Raw genomic sequence first — 16,605 nt, 5'->3', positions numbered from 1 at the left:
CTGGAAAATGAATGGATGCCCATCAATTGGAGAATGTTTGAGTAAATTGTGGTATATGAATGTTATGGAATATTATTGTTCTTTAAGAAATGACCAGCAGAATGAATACAGAGAGGACTGGCGAGATTTATATGAACTGATGCTAAGTGAAATGAGCAGAACCAGGAGATCATTATACACTTCAACAACGACACTGTATGAGGATATATTCTGATGGAAGTAGATATCTTCAACAAAGAGATCTAATTCAGTTTCAATTGATCAGTGATGGACAGAAGCAGCTACACCCAGAGAAGGAACACTGGGAATTGAATGTGGACTGCTTTCATCTTAGTTTTTCTTCCCAGGTTATTTTTACCTTCTGAATCCAATTCTTCTTGTGCAACAAGAGAACTGTACAGTTCTGCACATATATATTGTATCTAAGATATACTACAACATATTTAACATGGATAAGACTGCTTGTCATCTAGGGGAGGGGGTGGAGGGAGGGAGGGGAAAAGTTGGAACAGAAGTGAGTGCAAGGGATAATGTAAAAAATTACCCAGGCATATGTTCTGTCAACAAAAAGTTATAATTTAAAAAAAAAAAAAAAAAAGAAATGACTGTCACCTAGATCTCAATGCTAATGAATGGTCCAGACAGCAAGACCTTATTAGTTGCCCTGAAATCCCAGAACCTGGCCTCTTCCATCTTCCAGTTGCCTCAGAAGCTATCAGGTGACAGAATGGAAAACAGTACACAGAACTGCTCATTCCCAAGGGCAATAAATGGAAAGTTCTCTGTTTCTAAAGAAGCCAGAGGTATCAAAGATTATTCTCTCTGTTACACAGCTGGCTAAGGTGAGACAGGGATTTATTCCAGATAGAAAGGATGTACTGGTATTTTGAAAGCAAGTAACATGAAAATATAATGCCCAGGCTTTCATAACCAAAAAGAAATCTAAGGAAGGGCCAGGAAGCATGCAAAGAATCTTGTGTGTTGGCCTATGAAGCCACCTGAACATTTAGCACTTGTAATTGAGGAGAAGAGTAAGAAAAGAAGGCACAAGAAGGCGGGAGGGGGAAGGGGGAAGGAGAGGAGGAGGGAATGATAAAAGAAGACACACAGCAGTGGCCAGATACTCTGTGTATTGAGCAGCATGAGAATTTTTGTATAGCAGTAAGTATAAGAAAATCTGTCTCCACCCTACATCTCTTGTCCTTGCCTACCCTTTAAGCTTAAGTCTAGTTATATTCGACTTATGTAAGAAATCAGGTAATTAAAATCCCTGTATAATAAAAAAAAATAACCCTTTATTCTAACGAATAAATAAATCTTTTGCCAAAACTACTGTCAAAGAATAGCACAAGTGACTTCATTTTTCCCTTTCCTTCCTTACCTTATCAGTCAGAAAAGGTATAATAAAAGTCAAAATGAAGTAGGATAAGTGAGAACAACAGATTCTGAAAATCAATCCCAAAATCAAGAGTGGATTTTAATAAGGGAGAGAGGCGATGAGAGAAGTCAGATTACCAATAGGTGCTTCATCCTAACTTCAACCAGCTACTCAATTGAAAATTTAAGGAACCAGCAAAGAATTTATCTCAGCAAATAATCTCATTCAAAACTTAGCCCCTCTGATTATATAAAATTTAAAAGATCTTATACAAACAAGAACTATGCAACCAAAATTAAAAGGAAAGCAGAAAACTGGAAGGGGAAATTTTATATCAAGCATCTCTGATAAAGGCTTCATTTCTCAAATATATATAGAAAACTGAGTCATATTTATAAAAATAAAAATAATTCTCCGAGTGATAAATAGTCAAAGGATTTTAACAGATAGTTTTCAGACAAAAAAATACAAGCTATCTTTAGTCATATGAAAAAAAAATATTAGAAGGCACTATTGATCAGAGAAACACAAATGAAAAGTTCTGAGGTACCACCATACACCAGAGTTGATAATATGACAAAAAAAAGAAAATGCTGGATGTTGGAGGGGATGTGGGAAACCTGGAACAATAATGTACTGTTGGTGGAGTTGTGAACAGATCTAAACATTCTGGAGAACAATTTGGAACTATGTCCAAAGAGCTATAAAACGCCATTCCCTTGATCCAGAAATACCACCGCAAAGTCTATATCCCCCCCAAAAAGGGGGAAAGATTTGTACAAAAATATTTACAACAGCTATTTTTGGGCTGTTAAGAATTGGAAATCAAAGGGATATCCATCAGTTGGGGAATGGCTAAATAAGCTGTGTTATATGATTGTAATGGAATATTATTGTGCTGTAAGAAATGACAAGTGGGATAATTTCAGAAACATTTGGGAAGACTTGCATGAACTAGTGCATAGTAAAGTAAACAGAAGCAGAAGAACATTGTACACATTAAGTGCAATATAGTTTGATGAAGAACTGTGAATGACTCAGCAATACAATGGTACAAGACAATCCCAAAGAACTAATAATGAAGCATACTATCTGCCCCCAGAAAAAGAATTGATATTGACTAAATACAGACTGAACATGCTTGATTAAATACTGATTCAAGAATGCTATTTTTCACTTTCTTTCATTTTTTCTTTTATTCAAGTCTTCTTGTACAAAATGACTAATCTGGAAATGTCTTATATAATTGCATATGTATGATCTATATCTGTTTGCTTATTATTTCAAGGAGGGGAGAAGGGAAGAGAGGAAAAAGGATAGAATTTAGAAGTCAAAACTTGAAGTAAAAATGTTTTTAAAATTGGAAGAAAAAGAAATAGCCCCTCTATTGAACTTCCCTAATTAAAACATTCTGTTTTTATTTATCTATCATCCCCTCAATCTTTGAACCTTATTTACTTATATTCATGTATGTCATATATATATATACATATATGTTCTCTTCTGAAGATCATGTGCCCTCATATACTGCATCTAATACAGAATTCTATAAACAGTGGGTATTGAATTAAGGTTCCTGATCTCCCACACAGAATCTTTTTTTTTTTTTTTTTTGCTGAGGCAATTGGGGTTAAGTGACTTGCCCAGGATCACACAGCTAGGGAAGTGTTAAGTGTCTGAGACCAGATTTGAACTCAGGTCCTCCTGACTTCAGGGCTGGTGCTCTATCCACTGCTCCACCTAACTGCCCCCACCCACACAGAATCTTACAGTCTTAAAAGTCATCTAGGATCATTTTTTTTTTAATAATAACTTTTTATTGACAGAACCCATGCCAGGGTAATTTTTTATAACATTATCCCTTGCATTTATTTCTGTTCTTATTTTTCCCCTCTCTCCCTCCACCCCCTCCCACAGATGGCAAGCAGATAACAGGAAAAAATAATGATGAATGTTGGAGGGGATGCGGGAAATCTGATGCACTGTTGATGGAGTTGTGAATGGATCCAACCATTCTGGAGAGCAATCTGGAATTATGCCCAAAAAGTTATCAAACTGTGCATACCCTTTGATCCAGCAGTGCTACTACTGGGCTTATACTAAAGAGATACTAAAGAAAGGAAAGGGACCTGTATGTGCCAAAATGTTTGTAGCAGCCCTGTTTGTAGTGGCTAGAAGCTGGAAAATGAATGGATACCCATCAATTGGAGAATGGCTGGGTAAATTGTGGTATATGAATGTTATGGAATATTATTGTTCTGTAAGGAATGACCAGCAGGATGAATACAGAGAGGACTGGTGAGACTTACATGTACTAGTGCTAAGTGAAATGAGCAGAACCAGGAGATCATTATATAACTCAACAACGATACTGTATGAGGATGTATTCTGATGGAAGTGGATCTCTTCGATAAAAAGAGCTAACTCAGTTTCAATTGATCAAGGATGGACAGAAGCAGCTACACCCAAAGAAAGAACACTGGGAAACGAATGTAAACTATCTGCATTTTTGATTTTCTTCCCGGGTTATTTTTACCTTCTGAATCCAATTCTCCCTGTGCAACAACAGAACTGTTCGGTTCTGCAAACATATATTGTATCTAGGATATACTGTAACATAAAAGTCATCTAGGATCATGTTAAGAACCTTTCCAGTGAAGAGCCTTCAAAAGCTATCTTACTCCAACATTCTCATCTTATACATGAATCAAGATTCATGAGGCCCAGAGAATTCAGGGGTCCTCAGACTACGCCCACGGGCCAGATGCAGCAGATGAGGACGATGATCCCCCTCACCCAGGAATATGAAGTTTCTTTATTTAAAGGCCCACAGAACAAAGTTTTTGTTTTTACTGTAATCCGGCCCTCCAACAGTCTGAGGGACAGTGAACTGGCCCCCTATTTAAAAAGTTTGAGGACCCCTGCAGTGCTAGAGGTCAGGTCTGAGCCCAGATCCTTACTCCAGAGTGAGTATTCGGGTTCCTAACACTGTTCCACCAATTCCCTCTCAGTCATAGCAAGCCTGAGAGGTGGACTTGAATACTTAGAATGCTGGAATGTTCACTGTTTAGCGTAATGATTCATCTTATTGTTAGACTACTATCATTTTTAAGAAGATCTTACTTGTACTAAATCACTATCTGTCTCCTCCTAAAGCCCACCCATTGATCCTAGCTTTACCCTTTAGATCAGAGCTTCTTAAGCTTTTTGCATTCATGACCCCCTTTCCCCTGGAGATTCTGAGTATATAAGTGTATATAAAATAGGTATACAAATCAAACAAACACTGATAACAAAGCATAATTTTGCAATCCCCACATTCAGTCACACAACCTTATTGTTGTGTATAGCTTTGTTCTGCAGACACACTACAAATGCCATTTCAGTCAGTCAATAAACATTTATGAAGTTCCCACTATGTGCCAGGGATAATGTGCTAAGTGCTAGGGATGCCAGGGGTAAAACTATAAACAGAGAGATCTCAGAAGCTTACAGTCTGATCACGGGAGGACGAGACGCGAAAGGAATTCCTCAGTAAGAAGTCCTCATACCACATATACGTTGCCTAAGACTTCGGTTCTTCCCACTAAAGACCTCCAGACGACTGCTCCTTGTGTGACTTGGTTTTCATAAGCACACTTCAAAGGTCCATATAGATCCCTGAAGTGTGTACCACAACACCAACGGCACAGTCACACGGGCACACGACTGGGAACGCTTCCACATCTATCCACTCTAACTCTATTAGGACTTCACATCACGTCCTTGGCTAACTTCCATGGAATAATGACCCAGGAACGAATGTTCCCCACACCGTCCCTCTCCCCATGCAAACCCGCCTGCCTCACCGCACAGACCTTCCTTGCACCCTTTCCCTTGTGCAAACACACCCATGCCTTTTTGCAACTCGCCCTCCCGCGTGCCCACAGACCCACCTGCCCAAGCCCAGTGAGGAGCCCCTCGGACACTCCCCCAAACGAAAGCGCCCTCCCCTTTGCGCACCGGCCTTACACACATGCAGACACGCCTGCCCCCGGACACGGGCGACCCCGGCCCTAGCACACTCCCTCTCGCCCGACGCTCTGGCAGAGCTCCCGCGCTCTCCCCCTCGCGCGCGCACAACCGGCTCCCAGGCACACACACTTCTGTACAATCAACATCCTCCTCTCCGACGGCTATCAAAACTCGCCCTCAAAAACGCCCTCACCTGGCCCCGGGCGCTCCCCCTGCCCTGGGAGGCTCCGGCCTCTGGCCTCCGGTTCCGCGCAGCTTCCCCTGCACCACCCCGGGTCCCCGCTTCCAGGGACGCCGGGGTGTTGCCCTGCAGCGGCCAACAACTACTTCCGGGATGAGGACAAGCCTAGCAACGGAAAAGCCCGCCCCTAATACCAGCCGATAGGCCTGCCAAAGCATCCGGTAGCGCTGGATTGGATGAAAATCCTTTCAAATTATGGGTGGACCTTTGCGCTTCCCCCATTGCATGACGGACGTTGTAGTTCAAGGTGATCGATGGGCGTTAGTTTGGAGTTTGTAGTGGAAAGTTTGAGCATCGGAACATCAACCCAGGATGAAAAGAGACATCCTACTGTTTTTGTACTATCCATTAATCAGTAACTTGATTAACTAATACATTCACTTCTGCATCTCCAATATTTATAAAACTTTTAATATTCATAGGATGACAGCATTAGGACTAGGGACTTGAGAGACCTAGTCCAACTCCCGCATTTTACAGAAGAGAAAATTAAGATCAAAGATGAGTAGCAAAGAATTAGAAAAGGAGTGGAAGCCCATCCACTGCGGACTGGCTGAACCCGCTGCGGTACACAAAGGTAATGGGATGTTACTGTTCTACAGAAAGCCCGGAAAGACTTACACGAACTGATGCTGAGGACAACGAGCAGAACCAGGGATGCTTCGTACACAGTAACAGCAAGAGTGCGTGATGCTCCACGATGAAAGACTTGGTTCTGCTCAGCAGTTCAGTGATCCAGAGCAATCCCAATGGACTTGGGACAGAAATGCATCTGCAACCAGGAGATGCTGTGTTCACTTCTTTTTTCTGACTTTCTTTTCTCTTTCTCATAGCTTTTCCCTTTTGCTCTGATTTTCTCTCCCAAAAGGATTCATCAAACAATGTGTATTGAAAATAAATAATCATATTTTTATATATAATATGTTATCTATTTTAAAAATCATACCAACTAAGTAGCTCAGCAAACATTTGTTAAGCATCTACTGTGTATAGAAACAGAAAAGCTTAAAAGACACAGAGATCTCCTGAAAGTTATAGCCTAAGAGAACAATATGACATACAGATAAATATAATGGACTGTATTTAATTACTATTGTATAGTAATAGTCATACTAATTTGTATTTAATTATATATTGAAAAGAAGCAACTTTTTTTTCTCTTTTTTATAATAGCTTTTTATTTACAAGTTATATGCATGGGTAATTTTACAGCATTGACAATTGTCAAACCTTTTGTTCCAATTTTTCCTTCCTTTCCCCCATCCCCTCCCCCAGACGGCAGGTTGAACAATAAATGTTAAATATATTAAAGTATAAATTAGATACACAATAAGTATACATGTCCAAACAGTTATTTTGCTGTACAAAAAGAATCGGACTCTGAAATAGTGTACAATTAAGCTGTGAAAGAAATCAAAAATGCAGGTGGACAAAAATAGAGGGATTGGGAATTCTATATAGTGGTTCATAGTCATCCCAGAGTTTTTTCCCTGAGTGTAGCTGGTTCAGTTCATTGCTGCTCTATTGGAACTGATTTGGTTCATCTCATTGCTGAAGATGGCCAGGTCCATCAGAATTGATCATCATATAATATTGTTGTTGAAGTATATAATGACCTCCTGGTTTTGTTCATTTCACTCAGCATCAGTTCATGTAAGTCTCTCAAGGCCTTTCAGAAATCATCCTGCTGGTCGTTTCTTACTGAAAAATAATATTCCATAATATCCATATACCACAATTTATTCAGCCATTCTCCAATTGATGAGCATCCACTCAGTTTCCAATTTCTGGCCACTACAAAGATACTTGCCACAAACCTTCTTGCACATACAGGTCCCTTTCCCTAAAGAAGTAACTTATAAGTAAAAGAAAATTATTTGCATCAGGATGCTCTATATAAACATAGAATGGTCCTCCTTTTCCTCCCTCTGTCACTTATAGTTCTGAAAAATAATATTTAAATTCATATTACCATTTCTAGAAAGAATCAATTGTTCTTCTGACCTTCCTGGTCATCATTTCACTATATGTATTATCTTTCCCCTTGAGAGCAGATACTATATACATATATGTTTATGTGTGTGTGTGTGTGTGTATGCAACATATAAAGTTAAACCATTTCCTCAAGAGACACATAAACTATTTCTAGTTTTTTTTAATATGTATATATTTATATATAATATATAAAGTTAAACCATTCCCCATGGTTCACATAAACTGTTTCTAGTTTTTCCTCATTACGCATTTCCTCATTGCACAACTATAACAATCATTTTACAAATGATTATAAATTTTAAAATAATTTTTAATAATTTTAATAAGTTACTTCCTTAATAGGTAATGCCAATTATTTGATGAGTTACTCACTCTAGGTACTGAATATCAAGAGATGAGTTCAAAATAATTGATCTGATGGATTCACTTTGTAACTTTTTCATCTATGGTATTTTTGTTCCATGGCAACATTGTAAGAGGGAGAAGGGCAGAGAACTTTTTCTCCATTTTGTAGATGGAGAAGTAGATATGCTACAAAGTTAAAGGGTCTGCCCTTGATCACACAATATTTCAATCTCTTGTCTCATCAAGTTTGTATCAGTCAGTTATTCAGTCAATAAACATTTAATTAGGCATTTACTACACAGTCTAGGCTCTGGGAATACCAAGAAAGATAAAAGACAATCCCTGTTCCTGAGATATTCACTGTCTAATGGGGGGATAACATGCAAATAACTATGTCCAAAAAACCCAAAAACTATACATAGTATGAATTGAAAATAATCTTCCTAGGGAAGACACTGGAAATAAGAGAATTAGGAAAGGTTTCTTGTCAAAGGAGAGAGAAATTCAGAGCAAATAAAGAGAAGATAGGGAAAGGAAGGTGACAGACCTAACTTTTAGGACTTTGACCTACTTTCTTCAAATGCAGAATGGGAATGATTACCAATTAACAAGAATTTATCAAGCAAATACTATGTAGCAGGCGCTAAGCTGGTGCTGAAGATATATAGTACAAAGAATGAAAACAGCATAAACATAAAATGAATACAGATGCAGACAAGGTAATTAAATACAAGGAAATCTGGGAGGGGGGACACTAATAGATGAGAAATTAGGCAAAGCTTCATACAGAAGATGGTGCTTAAGCTGTATCTTGAAGAGAGGGATTCTATGAGGCTTCACAGGACTGACATAAAGAAATCACTTTTAAAATGTTAACAAAAAATATCACCATATTATTTGAACAGGAAGAATCTTTATATATTTTTAATGATAAGAATAGAAAAGAGAATAACCTACCTTAAAAAAGGAAGACTAGATAACTTTGGGAAGATTGTCAATTTGTGATTCCCAGAATCTCAGAGTTTAAAAGACCTCAGAATACATATACCCCAAAAGTGGTCATCTCTGCTTGAAGAACCTAGGGAGGGGTAGCTCATTATCTCATGATAACTCATTCATTAAACAGAGCCAAAATCTGCTTCTCATCAATTTCTACCTGTTCTAGTATAGATCAAGAAGCACAACTCTTATCCCTGTTATGACAGCTTTTCAGATCACTGAAGATGGTCATGACACAGACCCTAGATCTCTTCCCAATTAAGCATATCTAGAAGACTAATGTGACTTCATGCAAAGTGAAGGGAGCAGCTAAGTTACTATTGATTAGAGAAATGTAAATTAAGACAACTTTGAGACACCACTACATACCTGTCAGATTGGCTAAGATGACAGGAAAAGATACTCACAAATGTTGGAGAAGATGTGGGAAAACTGGGACACTAATACATTATTGGTGAAATTGTGAACGGATTCAACCATTCTGATAAACAATTTGGAACTATGCCCAAAGGTCTATCAAACTGTGCATGCCCTTTGATCTTGCAGTGTTTCTGCTAGGTCTGTATCCCCAAAAAGGTGATTTAAAAAAAAGGGAAAAGGACCCACATGTGCAAAAATGTTTGTAGCAGCCCTTTTTGTAGTGGCAAGAAACTAGAAACTGAGTGGCTGCCCATCAGTTGGAGAATAACTAAACAAGTTATGGTATATGAATGTTATGGAATAATGTTGTTTTATAAGAAATAATCAGCAGGGTGATTTCAGAAAGACCTGGAGAGACTTAGATGAACTGAGACTAAGTGAAGTAGAACCAAATGAACATTGTACACAATAACAACAAGAGTATGCAATGATCAACTTTGATGAGCTTTGCTCTTTTCAAAAATGAGATGATCCAAGACAATTTCAATAGACTTATGATAGAGCCATCTGCATCTAAAAATAAAACTATGAGGACTGAATGTAGATCACAACATAGTATTTTTATTTTTTTTGTTGTTGTTGTTTGTTTTTTTCTTTTTATCTGATTTTTCTAATGCGGAATGATAAATGTGGAAATATGTTTAGAAGAATTGCACATGTTTAACCTATAATGGATTACTTGCTGTCTAGAGGAGAGGGGTGGGGGGAAGGGAGAGAGAAAAATTTGGAACACGAGTTGCAAGGATGAAAGTTGAAAACTTTTTATGTGTATTTTGAAAATAAAAAGCTGTTTTAAAAAGTGAAGTGAGCAGAACAGGAGAACATTGTAAACAGTAATGGCAACATTATGTGAAGACCAACTATGAATGAATTAATTCTTCTCAATAGTACAAGGATACGAAACAATTCCAAAGGACTCATGATGGAAAATTCTGTCCACATCCGGAGAAAGAACTGATGGAATCTGAATGGAGATCAAAGCATAATATTTTCACTTTATTTGAAAATAAAGTGGTCTTTTCCTTTTGGTCTGTTTCTTCTTTCACAACATAACTAATATGGAGGCATGTGTGTCATGACTGAACATATATAAACTAGTTTTTTAATCTTACCTTTTTAGGCAAGAGGGAAAAAGAGAGGGAGAAAATTTGGAACTCAAAAAATCTTTGAAATGAATGATAAAAATTGTTTTTTATATCTTATTAGAAAAAATAAAATACTTTTTAAAAAAGAAAACAACTGATTGTTATTTTTTTCCCACCAGTCCTCCTGAGACATAATCTCTAAGTTCCTCAACATTCCAGTCACAGAATCACTGAGTTTTAGGAGTAAAAGGGACCTCAACAGTTATCTAGTCCAATTCCTTCCCCAAAAGAGAACTGCTCCCCAATGACATGCCTGAAAAGTAGTCAGCTAGCTCAAAACTGAAGATCTCCAATCCATAAATCTTCAGGCACTTAGTAAACACTATGTGCCAAGCACTGTGCTAAATGCTGGGGAGTACAAAGAAAGGCAAAAGACTGGCTCTGTCAAGGAGCTCACAATCTAATGGAGGAGATAATATGAAAAAAGCACTCCTTAGAAGCAAGATATATTGGAAATAATCTCTAGACGGAAAGAACTGACCATTAAGGGGGAAACACCCTACATTCTGAAGCAACCCATTATATTTTCCTATAACTCTAATTGTTAGGAAATTTTTCCCAACACCAAACTTATATTTGCTCCTGGTTTTGCCCTCTAGGGCCAAACTGAACAAGTCAACCCTTTTCCTTGGCCTTTGAAATACTTGAACACAATTGCCATGGCTCCCCTTCCCTATGGATGCAGAGTAGTAACTTTATCAAAATTTACTTATAGTATTATAGTCTTAGCAAGTTATCTAACTGATGAGGAAATATGTCTAAAATGATTGTATATGTATAACATATTGGATTGCTTAGTGGGGAGGGGAAGGAGAAAGTAAGGGAGAGAAGGAGGAAAAAAATGGAACTCAAAATGTTATAAAAATAATTATTGAAAACTATTTTACATTTAATTAGAAAAAATAAAATATTAAGTGGAGGAAAAAAGAAAGCTACCTGAACTACTGAGATTAAGTGATTTATCCATATTTACATAAGTAGTATGTATTATAGAGAGGACTCCATAGCCCACCTACACACTATCCCATGCTGCCTCTCAAAAGTATCATGAACCATGTAAATGTTCTTACTGAAGCATATTATTATTATGACTACTCATATGTCCTCATAGATTCCTGTTAACCATTTTTAGACCTTTCCAGTTCAGAGATTATTTTCATTGGTAGGGAAAACAGGAAATATATCAAAATCCTCCTTCCTTTTCTGTATATAATCCATTTACACAGTGATCCTATCCCTTCTTTGACCTTCTTTTTGCTTCCAACCAAACTTATTAAAAAATCCTTGTCCATTGTTCTTTCAATAGCCTCAACTTACAGTGAGCTTTTGTATTCTTGACATTATTCTTACAAGGTTCCCACCACATTATTTCATTCGTGTTTTGTAACCTACCCTTGATTCCATCTTTTGTTCTTTAAAAATCTAAACTGGTTGTTATTTTATAATAATTATGTTATTTTTATAATTCCTTGAACATCCAATATTGGTCTGTCCAGTCAACTCCCTTTTTCTTTTGATTTGGATAACAATGTTTTTCTTTATATACTTAAGAGTTTCATTCTTGAGAACTTTAAACCTTTCCTGGGATGATTTCTTGAACTTCCCCTTAACTTTGTGAAACATAGTCTCCCAAAATCTAGAATGCAAATCAGACTGTGCCTTGCTTCTTTCTTCTCTTCCGCAAATCCTAGGATATAATAGAGTAAGTGGTTACTTCCACCTTGAAGTTTCTTCCACTCTACTTTAGCACTCATTACCTTGGAGTAGAATACTAGACAGAAAACTAGGAGTGGAACCAGAAAGACCTGAGTTCAAATTTTTACCTCCAGCACACCCTGATTCTGTGACTCTGAACAGGTTCCTTAACTTCTCTGTTTTGGCTAATCTTTAAGATCCAAAAAGTGCAGAAAAGGTGCCAACCCGCATGGGTAAGAATTTTCTCACTTAGAGTTGACCAGATCAGTGAAATCACATACGCGATTACTTTCCCTAACCTCCATCTTACAGTGGCAAAAAATATTAGATTTGATATCAAAAGATTCAGCTTCAGATCTTATCTCTACCACTTTTTGCCTCTGTGATTTTGAGCAAATTGCTTAATCTCACTGAACCTCAGATGAATTCTTTGTAAAATAAGATAAATGAATGAATTACTTCTGTGGTTCATGCCCTGAGAAACCTAGGTGGCAAGTGGGACTCTAACTTCAATCTGCCTTAGTTTCCTGAACTCACAGGATTATTGTGAGAATGAAATGAGATAATATTTGCAAAGCATTTAGAACTTGTAGTCTTTATAAACTAGAATATTACTTCCCCTGGTTTTCCCCTCAACATTTTGAAGAAAAAAATTGTCCTCCAGGCAAGTCATAAGTTTATCAGCAGCTCTGCTTTTAGCTCAGCCAGAATTCCTGGCCCTCTCAAAGGGCTGAAATCACAATCAGTTTACTCATTTATATTTCAAACCTTCTTAGGTAAATGCAGGAGTTTTTCTTCTACACCATGCAAAAACATATTCCAAAATTTTTTAAAAATGATAACGAAGAACAGTGGTGAAATATCTACAGTATTCCTCACCATTTCAAAGATAGAAGAAAAGCCTTGACTCTTTCTCCCAACCTCTCATTTTCTAATGAATCCTCTCCCTTTTAATTTAAGGTTATTCTTTATGAGTTTTATTATTATCATTAACAGTGTCTTTACTGTTAATAACAATAACTCACCCATACTTTATAAGCTGAATTATTGTGAATAAGGTAATTATAATAGTAATGATAATACTTTCCCTTTTTTGTCCCAAGCCAATTCTTCTCTCGGTTAATGGAGAGAGAGAGAGAGCTCTTTCTTGGCTCCTTCTGCTCATTCCTGACCCCTCCCTGCCTTCCAGAGTCAAAATAAACTTTTGCGGTCCAGCCTCCCTGAAGACTTGCTTCTTTCTCGGCAGAGGGCATCCAAGACTGCCTAACTTGCCCCGGAAGCTGGCCGGGCTGGCAGGGGAAGACTACACTTCCCAGGACTCCCCGGGAAAAGCAAAAACCCTTTGGCTTTGACAGCAGCCGACACAAGTCTTTCCGCCTTCCCAGCCTGGATGGGAGCTAGGGGATTATGGGGGCCTGAACAGAAAATGAAGGTTGTAGGAGCCTAGAGCCCCAAGCAGCCCCTGGCAACTCCCCTACCCGCCTGCTCATGCTGACATCTACGGAGAAGACAGGAAAAAACCCAAGCTGCTCACCATGCCCAGCACTCTTACCCCCCTGGGGCCCTGAGCTTCCCCCTTCCAGATGCCTGATGGGGCTGCATGCCTGTCTAGATGTGGCTCTGGTCGCTCTCTCTTGCACTCAGGAGATTTCTTTCTCGTCCTATGCCTGAAGCCTGAAGCATGAGGGCGGCTGAGTGATCCTGTTGGGTGTGGGATCCTTATGTCTCTGGGCTCCCTTTCCTAAGAAGCCTGCCCATCACCATCACCCAAAGAGTTGGGGAGGGGGGAGGGGGGAGAAGAAAGGGGGAGAGAGGGATCTAGAGAGGGACTGAGGGTATGGGGGACATCATGGCTCAAGCTCTGCCCTGGCTCTTGCTGTGGATGGGTGCAGGGGTGCTGGGCACCCAGTCAGGAATCCGACTACCCCTGAAGAGTGGACTCCCCTTGGGTCTCCGGCTGCCTCGGGAAGCCATCGAGGAGCTGGATGAGCCCAATCGACTTCTCAGCCGCAGGAGCAGTTTCGTAGAGATGGTGGACAACCTGAGGGGCAAGTCTGGTCAGGGCTACTATGTGGAAATGACAGTGGGCAGCCCTCCACAGACGGTAAGAAGCATCCCTCTGCCCGACCTTCCCCACCCTCCCTCTTGCTCCAAGGTATTGTTCCCCCAGCCCAGCCCCAACTTTCCAGATGTTTGTGAGGGCTTTTTGAGAGAACCAGTAACTGGTTTTTAAAAAGAGGCAATAACTTTAGAGAGACGTGGTGGGAGGCTAATAGTCTAACCTTCCATCTTCTCAGAAACATACCATTCATTCTTTTGGGAAGGGTGCTATTTATATCCATCACTTCCCACCTTTTCTATGATTAAGAAGGGGTGGGGACCAATCTCATACTTTGTTTTGATTTTATATTTTAAAACTAAATGCTAACAGCCATGGGTTATACTTCTGTTCTAGTGTCTGATTCATTGCCACTCCCCTGCTTGCCCAACTCCAGGAATGGGTAGTTTACTGGTGATTCTGTGTAAGGGACTTTTGGCATCCTTGTCTGGTTTCCGAACAGGTGTTAGCCCTCCCTCTTTTCTTTACACCTCTCTTTTCTGGACTGGCTCAAGCTTGGGTCCCCTGCATCTCACAAATCTCTTTTCACTTCATCTCATCCACCTGACCCATTCCATTCCCCTGGGATCCCTGAGGAGTTCCTAAGGTGACAGAGTTAAAACTGGAGGGAGACAAATGAAACCTGGGACTCTTAACAATGGTCAGTCCTCCCATTATAGGAGCCACCGGAACAGGAGAACAAAATGGATCCTCTTTTCTGTCCTGCTTTCCTCTGCTTCCTCCCAGCATTAGAACTACAATAAGGCTCGGGAGATCCTGGCTGATCTCTGCAGAGCCCTGGAGGTCCCAGCCTGGAGCTTCCTATCCTATGACTGTTCCCTCAGTCGGCCCTCCCTCCCCCTTATCCCGATCTCCATGGGCAGCCCCACCCCCACCCCCACATCCTCCAGAGAATAGGCCAGAGGATAACCCCTCCTTCTGCTAGAGAGAGGACAAACTGTGGGAAAGGAGCCAGTCCCTATTAGTGGAAGGGCCTCCTTCTCCCAAAAGGAGACCCCTGGAGGGCAGGTAAGGAAATGTGTGTATAGAGAAAAAGAAGGTGAGAAGTATGACAGTAATGCAGGATTTCACTGATCCTGCTGGATGATCTGGGTACTTCCAAGGTGATTGCTGAGGATAAAATCTGCCGCATCCTAGTAGACACAGGCTAGACAAGCACTTGTTGGGTATATCATAGTGGGGATCCTTTCATGTATCAGTTGGTCTGGGCAGACTAGGAAAGACTCACTCTTCCAACGCAAAAATTCCCTGGTTCTGCAAATGATAAAGTTTGCCCCATGTGTGCCCTGTGCATGGGGCAGATTCTATGAGCCAGTCTGCCCACCTGAATAGATGTACCTGTACACATGTGTGTGTGAGGCTGCGGGCTCTCACATGTGTGTATGTGAGTGTGTGCATATCTATATATACTTTCATGTGCAGGCCATGGGAAATCTCTGGCCATTTCTGTTTGTACAGTATTTCCCCATGCAGGTCCTTGCATGTGTGTGTATAACATTGTACGGCTATCTGGTGGTATATTTGTAACAGCTGAGTACTTGCAGGGGTATGTCTGTGTTTATCTGGGGTAAGGGGAAAGACATAGTGCCTGCTAAACTGCCTAGAATGTCTCCAAAACATTTAAACAGAAAGCTAAGCTTCTCTTTGACCTGTCCAGAGCCAAATTCATCCTAGTCTCAAAACTGATTCTTACCTTCTTGCTGTGCCAATTTCTTGTTCTTTCCTGCCTCTGATGAGCAATGACACTTCTTCAAGAAAAATCTCCCATCTGAGGACAACCAGCATCCGCTGCCCTGCCAATCACTGATGACTGCTAAGAGTCAGTCAGTAAACATTTATGAAGTGCCTATTATATGTCAAGCATTGTGCAAAGAGCTTGCAACCTATTGAGGGAAACCCTACATAAAAGGAAGCAGAAAAGATGAAGGGGAAAAGGGAAGGCACACAATTAGAGTTGGGAGAAGGAAATGGTGGAGAAGTCCAAAGAGGGCAGGCAAGTGCAAAATGAAAAGATGTTCTTAAGTTTTATTGATATCCTCCTTAAATGGGAGTTTTGAGAGATGGTCTCCATTCTTCCCTCTATTCAGAGGATTCCCAAGGGCAAAAGGTACTGATGAGGTGTGAATACCAAGGGTGATGTGGTCTTGCAAGATGATGAGGTTCCTGGGGACATGATGGAGAACAAAGAAGGACAGCCAGGTGGGAAATGAAAGAGATAAAAGTCAACTCAAAGGTCACTATCATAACTTAAGAC

General features: G+C 39.8%; 2 protein-coding genes across 5 annotated transcripts in view; one reads left to right on the top strand and one right to left on the bottom strand.

Annotated features, from left to right (window-relative positions):
* CEP164 (centrosomal protein 164) overlaps positions 1–5,703 on the bottom strand; it is an 85,763-nt gene extending 80,060 nt beyond the window's left edge. For all 4 annotated transcript variants that reach the window (XM_051987046.1, XM_051987047.1, XM_051987049.1 and 1 more), the window contains exon 1: positions 5,586–5,703. The gene's annotated coding sequence lies outside the window, so the exon portion shown is untranslated. The remainder of the gene's footprint in view (positions 1–5,585) is intronic.
* An 8,338-nt stretch (positions 5,704–14,041) lies between these two features.
* The window catches only part of BACE1 (beta-secretase 1), a 34,965-nt gene continuing 32,401 nt past the window's right edge, over positions 14,042–16,605 (top strand). The window contains exon 1 of the mRNA XM_051987044.1: positions 14,042–14,336. Coding sequence (XP_051843004.1) covers positions 14,070–14,336 — 267 coding nt within the window. The 5' untranslated portion in view covers positions 14,042–14,069. The remainder of the gene's footprint in view (positions 14,337–16,605) is intronic.

The sequence above is a fragment of the Antechinus flavipes genome, chromosome 3, assembly GCF_016432865.1.
Source record: "Antechinus flavipes isolate AdamAnt ecotype Samford, QLD, Australia chromosome 3, AdamAnt_v2, whole genome shotgun sequence".
Classification (NCBI taxonomy): Eukaryota; Metazoa; Chordata; class Mammalia; order Dasyuromorphia; family Dasyuridae; genus Antechinus; species Antechinus flavipes.
Note: the sequence above shows the minus strand (reverse complement) of the source record. Positions and strands in the feature narration are given on the sequence as shown.